Below are 6,353 nucleotides of genomic sequence, written 5' to 3'. Positions count from 1 at the left end.
GGCAGTTCTGGTGCCTCATCGCTGGGGGGCGCTCATGATCCCAGATATTGTAACTGTACAACTGCAGAGTAAGAGACGGTAACAGCGAGCTAGCCATACAGTAGCTACGTTGATACAGAGAGCGAGAAAGACGTGGTTTTGAGTTGTTTCTCCCTTTGCTGTTAAGCACAGCACGAAATTAATAATATCTACATGTCTAAGTTTGATTGAGATAACAGAATTATTCTGCGGCGTCGGCGCGGCTAAGCATCACATGTTAAAGAATAGTCTTTTTGCCCTCCAGCATTGTAGGCATGCGTGAAATTTCCTTAGGTAAACAATAACATGCAGGGGGTCAAGTTAATTAGACCATAACATGCGCAGTTGCTGCACAACCAATGCGGCCGCGGCTCCACCACTGCAAAGAATTAAACTTAACTTTGTTAAAAGGAGTCCATTTTAACAAATGGAGCTGAAGACGTCTTGATAGAACAGAGAGCAGTTTGCTGGTTTCATATCCAGACAGTGATGAAGCGCAACTGACCACTTGGTGCACAGACAGTTTCAACTTTACGCACAGAGAACATCGCGGAGCTCATTATTAATCAATATAAGAACAGTATCTGTCAGAGCATTTATCTGATCTGGACGCTTTAATGGACCAGAGGTTTTTGGAGCGTCTAGCACAGCTGATCCGCGCCAAAGGAAGTGAGTGCGGGTCAAGTAACCATTGCCGCCCCCCTCTCCCTTCTTCAGTTTTTGTTGTTGTTGTTGTGGAGGATCAGAAAATAACTTATTGTTGTTTTAGCATCACCATCTAGTATGAGGAATGCTTTAGCCTTTGAGTTGCACCACAGCGCAGCACAAGAGAAACATCCAGGAGATCAGTATCAGCTTGTTTTTATGAGTATTACCATAATGGAGGCTGGTATCATGCCTGAAATAAATCTATTTATATACGTCATCACATAGACCTATATAAAGTTTTATAGATTTTCTTTATATATTTATTATTATTTTTCTTCTTTAGATATTAAGTTGGTTTAGAATCCAAATAATGTATAGGAATGACCTGGTGCACATGTTAATCATTAAGGGGGGCACTGCCCCCCCTAATGATCCCTCTCTGGCTCCGCCCCTGATTGTAGCGTTCCTTTAATAGCTGAATATGAATGGTTGAGAGAGAGATTCCTTTTTTTAAAACCCTCATATTTACTGTTATGTAAGTGAAAAGTATATCTGTAATATGGATGAATCCATTGAGATCATTCATAAACAAAATCTGACGGGACCAACCTTCCACGTGGAGCAGGTAGGCTCTGCTGACTTTGTACTGCAGGTTGTTGATGAGCACCGTCAGCCGGCAGGTGTAGACTCCAGCGTGGGAGAGTTTCACAGCAGGGATCGTCAGGGTAGCTCTGCCCGGCTGAAGGGGAGCGGAGTTAAAGTCCTGTCAGAAAAAAACAAAACAAGACGTTGTTACTTTTAGTTCAGGCTTTAATCTAAAAGACACATAATCCCAGCTGCAGGGTTCATTCCCTCACCTTGTGCCACTCTATTGGTCTGCCTGTCTTGTTGAAGCGACCCAGAGCCGGACAGTGAAACTCCACGTTCTCACCAACCTTGGCCGACCACGGATAGGAGAGAGCCTTTACATCTGCAGAATAGGACTCATACACATGCAGTGTGATGCTCCCAGTGACACAGAACGTTTCATTCCTGCACAGAGATGCATGGAAAGGAGTCAGATGGAGTGAAGACGACGCTGTGGGCAATCATCACAGCACATTTTTGAAGTTTTGAAGGTTTATGTTTCTTTAAAAGAAATTGGTCTGCAGTTGGTAAGAGGTGTGTTTTCATTATGATTAAGAATAAAAACACTGGGGTTTTCAACACCAATCTTCTGAGCATTACAATATAATAATAATAATAAAGCACTGCCAGTTTTTATAGCTACTAAATCTGATGCCAAAAAAAAAACTATGACAGAAAAAAATTATATATGATAGGAAATGCATATTTTTGCATAAATCATTTTAGAAGCTTTTAATTTCTTAAGCCTCTTAGGTACTAATAGTCAATATGTAAAAATAAAAATAAAATAAATCAAGGCTAAAAGTCCACCTGTTCTGTTCACCACATAAATGAAAATGTATCGACGGTTTTGATGATTTCATTCGTCAAAATGTAACGCTTGCCTCTGGTTTCTCACTTTGTATTTTTTGTGTTTTTATGACGTAAGGCACTTTGAATTGCCTCGTTGCTGAAACGCGCTGTGCAAATAAACTCGACTGATTGATTGGAAACTTTTCCTTTTAAAAGAGTGAAGAGTACCTGTAAGTGCAGGTGTATTTCCCAGAATCTGAAAGCCGAGCCGGGAGGAGCCACAGCTCTCCGCCGTGCTGCTGGACCCGGCCCTTGTCCTCGTACGCCGTTTGCTCCGTTCCGTTGTTCCTGCTGATGACATATTGGGCAGGTGGCGGGGCGATGTCACGGAGTTCAAGGGTCCGCATGAAGATCGGGAAGTGGAGGATCACGGCCTCGCCCTCCACTCGGAAAATATCCACCTCTGGAGACGCTCGGTAACAGCCGTCTGCGTGGGACACAAAAACTAAAACTAAACCCAAATCCTTTTCCATATGACTAACTGAGTCATTTGCAGGCCTGTCACAATACACAATAAATCAATTAATTGCACGATAACTTAAAACAAGCGCAAAAATCTCCATTTTTGTGATTTATCATTTTTCTCTCGTCTCTCTCTTTCCACCAGTCTGGTGCTTTGGTCTCAACTAGCCCTTTTTATGAAGGACAAATTGTTTTAAAAATACTTCATCATTACCATTGTATTATTCGAAAATGCCCTCAAAGCAACAATGTCATTGGTTATCACAATAACTGCTGGGACAATTTATCATCCGGAAAAATGTGTTATCGTGACAGGCCTAGTTATTCAAGCTTTTAGTGAATCTGTTAGTTTAATTGCCAGTTTTCATGCAGGACAGGTCAGGACACCTAGTGGGACACATGTGGCCCAGTGGTCAAAAAAGTCCAAGTAACCTACTCTAGGGTCAAAGCAAAATAAATCAGATTGAATATTTACAACCGTGTAGTTTTTATTGTACAGTAAAAAAAAAAAAAAAAAAAAAAAAAAAAAAACTCGCTTTCCACCGGCAGAGAAGGAAGCCAACGTTTCCCATGAACACCTGTGGCAATGATCATGACGCACATCAACGTAAAGTAGACCATGGTGGCAGTCTGCAGGAAAAACAAAGACCTGAACTGTGAGATCCACAAGGCGAGGCGCGCTCCTGTTTGGGTCCGAGGATTCGGTCAGATGTCGTGGAAAACGCAAAGGCGAAGTCTGTAACATGCAGCTAAAGCACGAGACACGACAAATAAATATCAGGGTTCAGAGCTCCAGACGCTGGCCATAACTCGGTGTTCTCCCCTTTCTGACAGATGGATTCATTTCTACTCTTTTATGGGCCGTAAACTTGTGACATCACAGGACTATTACCATTTTTCCGCTGGTCTTCCCACACTTAATTTAACCACAGGACTTTACTAATACCACCACTTGATTAGTCATGTCAGTGTGTTCAGAGTCACTGTGCCAAATGTCGCCATAATTTAGTAGAAATGACAGATTTAAAAAAAAAAAACAACAACACACATTTATTAAGAAAAACAAGATTTCCTGATTTTATTTCAAACTTGATCTAGACAATTTAGCAGATTTTTTATTGTTTTTTTTTAAACTTGTAGTCTGGAGATTTTATCTTGATGGAAGTCCATACGTTTAAATTCATAAATATACGCATACTTTTGTGATGCAATTTGTTTTAAAAAATAATTATATTTGTTTAGACAGGGGGAGGATTTAGATGGGCTTTTTTAAAATATCAGAAACTAAAGAATCACATGAAAAAAAAAGTACTTATATATACACGGATAATTTCAGACATAAGAGAAATATGTAAAAATACATACCACACTGCCTCATACATTTCTATTTTAATGTGATCGTAAATATTTATTACAAAATGCAGAGATTAGAGTCGAGTGAAATTGCCGTTGTTTTGTACCGTCTGATTTTGTCAGACGTACAAGCTGTTACATCCCCAGTGAGCCAGTTTAAAAATCGCTGCTTATTTCCATGTTCACCATCTTTCAAATCATTTTTTTCCCATCTGAAACGTGTTTACAGAGACGCTCATAATGAAAGACGAGCCCAGAGGCCTGCATAGAAAGCAGCTGAAACACTAGTCCTTAAAACTGACAACGTTTAAAGCTGAGCACCGAGATTATGCAACAGGAAAACAGTGATAAAAACATCAGATAGCACCAGAAAATATTCTTCCCTTATACTTTGATGTATCACTGAAAACATGGTAAAGTTGTGTGTGTGTGTGTGTTTCAGGTGAATACCGCTTTCCAAATCTAGCTAACTGCAGTACATCCAGGCTGAGCTGCAGACAGTCATCAACAAGCATCATTTGCCGATTTTCACTTCTGTTTTCCCGCTGGTTGTTATAGCGAGCGGCCGAGAGCGGTCATCACTTTCTCACTAAAATCCCACATATCACACTGAGGGAAATGATGTGCTTTTTCCTCGATCAGCTCCTGGTTTCTCTGTGTCGTCACGGCGCAGTCCATTCATAGAATGCCGTGGGAGTGTCGGCCCATTCACAGCGGCTGGAGGAGTGGCAATGTTGTAACTGACTCATTGACTCATGTGACATTAAATGGAAACTTTGCTGACTGATAGTATCGCTACAAGATAGTGGGCATGACACTGACACTGCATCAACTTAATTTAAATTTAATTTCATTGCTTTCTTATTAAAATACACCTGGAATGTCTTTTAGGTGATGAGTATCAGTTCAAGAATCAAGCAAATTATTATTATTATTATTATTATTATTGGACATTTTCAGATGTTTTAGAATGCAAATTAAATTTTTGATTTAAATACATTATTCAGCAAATAAGTTCATAAATCACTGAAATGTACAGACCTGGTTATATTATTATTATTATTATATTGGTTTAAGGTTCAAGGATAAATAACTGAAGTATGTAAATCCTTTACATGTGTTGTTAAGATATTTGACATTTTGTTCTGGATAAGTCAGTTACATTTTTTTCTATTTAAAGGTTATTTACTGACAAAGTTATATATATATATATATATATATATATATATATATATATATATATATATTTAAATCTAATATTTCTGAAATAAACATTTGCAAACTAAAAAAAAGAGAAAAAAACATTTGGGTATTTTGAATAATTTTTAAACTAGACTAAAAAAAAGTCACAATAAACATGGATTTAAAAAAATAAAGAAAATACTTGAGTGTAACAATTGAACACTAGTTAATATACATTATCTGGTTAGAAACAAAATAAATTTGTGCACATAATGTATTAAAAGAATTTCAATAAATGTTATTTTAAGCCAAGAATGTCTTCCTGGAGCTGGTTCTAAGAGCAAAAGAGCCACCACACACACAGTAACTGTGACACGATTAAGCACAGATTAAAATAGTACTCACAGTCTGCTGGTGGTTCTGGACGCGTTCTGGTTCTGACAGAGCGGTGTGCTGTCGGCATGGACCTCAGGGGGAAGTGATCGATGTCCTTTGGCCTCATGGGGAACCTCAGCTCTGCTTTTTAAGGTTCCCACTCGTCATGAGATGGAAATTTCTCAGGTTTCCCAATGTAACGCAGTGTACTGCACAGCTCAACACACTGGTGTGCTGACTCCTCCACACACACACACACACACACACGTATACACACTATTTACAGCCAACATATTGTGTAAGAAGACCTTTAGGTTTCCTTCATGTTAGTTCATAGAAGTAAGCATGTTTGGTTCAGTCTTCACACTGTTTACTGCCGTTTGCTCCATGGCAGGAACTTCCTCATGACGTTGGCGGCGGACATCTTTATTTGTTTTAGAGCAAAAACACACACATACATGTACACACCTGCATGTATGAGGGGCATTCCCATGCGAGCGCAGAGGGGGAGTTACAAAACAAAATAAAACACCGTTATATACAAGTTTGTTTTTGTTTTTTTTACCCGTTTCTGTCATGTTTACCCTTTGCAATTTTTAATACAATTTTCTTCCAAAATCAGACCAAAGGAGAAAATTTTATTTTCTGTTAAATGCTTGGCATGTATTATTATTATTATTATTATTATTAATAAAAACTGAAATTAATGTGCTCTGACTGGACATTTATGGTTATTTGACTGCTCAGTCAAACCCTGTGTTCATTTTCTGAATTAAATTCATCTTTATTCACTTTCATGCATTTAAAATCATAAAGCTGATTCTTTTTTTTTTTTT

General features: G+C 38.6%; 1 protein-coding gene across 3 annotated transcripts in view; it reads right to left on the bottom strand.

Moving 5' to 3' along the window:
• The window catches only part of LOC106951386 (interleukin-1 receptor type 2), a 13,301-nt gene extending 6,959 nt beyond the window's left edge, over positions 1–6,342 (bottom strand). Inside the window, exons 1-5 of one of the 3 annotated variants that reach the window (XM_015038894.1) lie at positions 5,548–6,342; positions 3,144–3,237; positions 2,314–2,572; positions 1,524–1,698; positions 1,276–1,429 (exon numbers count right to left, since the gene is read on the bottom strand). In XM_015038894.1, coding sequence (XP_014894380.1) covers positions 1,276–1,429; positions 1,524–1,698; positions 2,314–2,572; positions 3,144–3,228 — 673 coding nt within the window. In that variant the 5' untranslated portion in view covers positions 3,229–3,237; positions 5,548–6,342. Of the gene's footprint in view, positions 1–1,275; positions 1,430–1,523; positions 1,699–2,313; positions 2,573–3,143; positions 3,645–4,410; positions 4,941–5,547 lie in introns of those variants that run through there. The other 2 variants (XM_015038895.1, XM_015038892.1) reach the window with 2 other exon arrangements.
• Positions 6,343–6,353: the final 11 nt, after the last annotated feature.

Source organism: Poecilia latipinna, unplaced genomic scaffold, assembly GCF_001443285.1.
Source record: "Poecilia latipinna isolate Pla-1442-1.1 unplaced genomic scaffold, P_latipinna-1.0 Scaffold456, whole genome shotgun sequence".
In the NCBI taxonomy this organism is placed as follows: Eukaryota; Metazoa; Chordata; class Actinopteri; order Cyprinodontiformes; family Poeciliidae; genus Poecilia; species Poecilia latipinna.
This window is presented reverse-complemented; position numbering and strand designations above follow the sequence as displayed.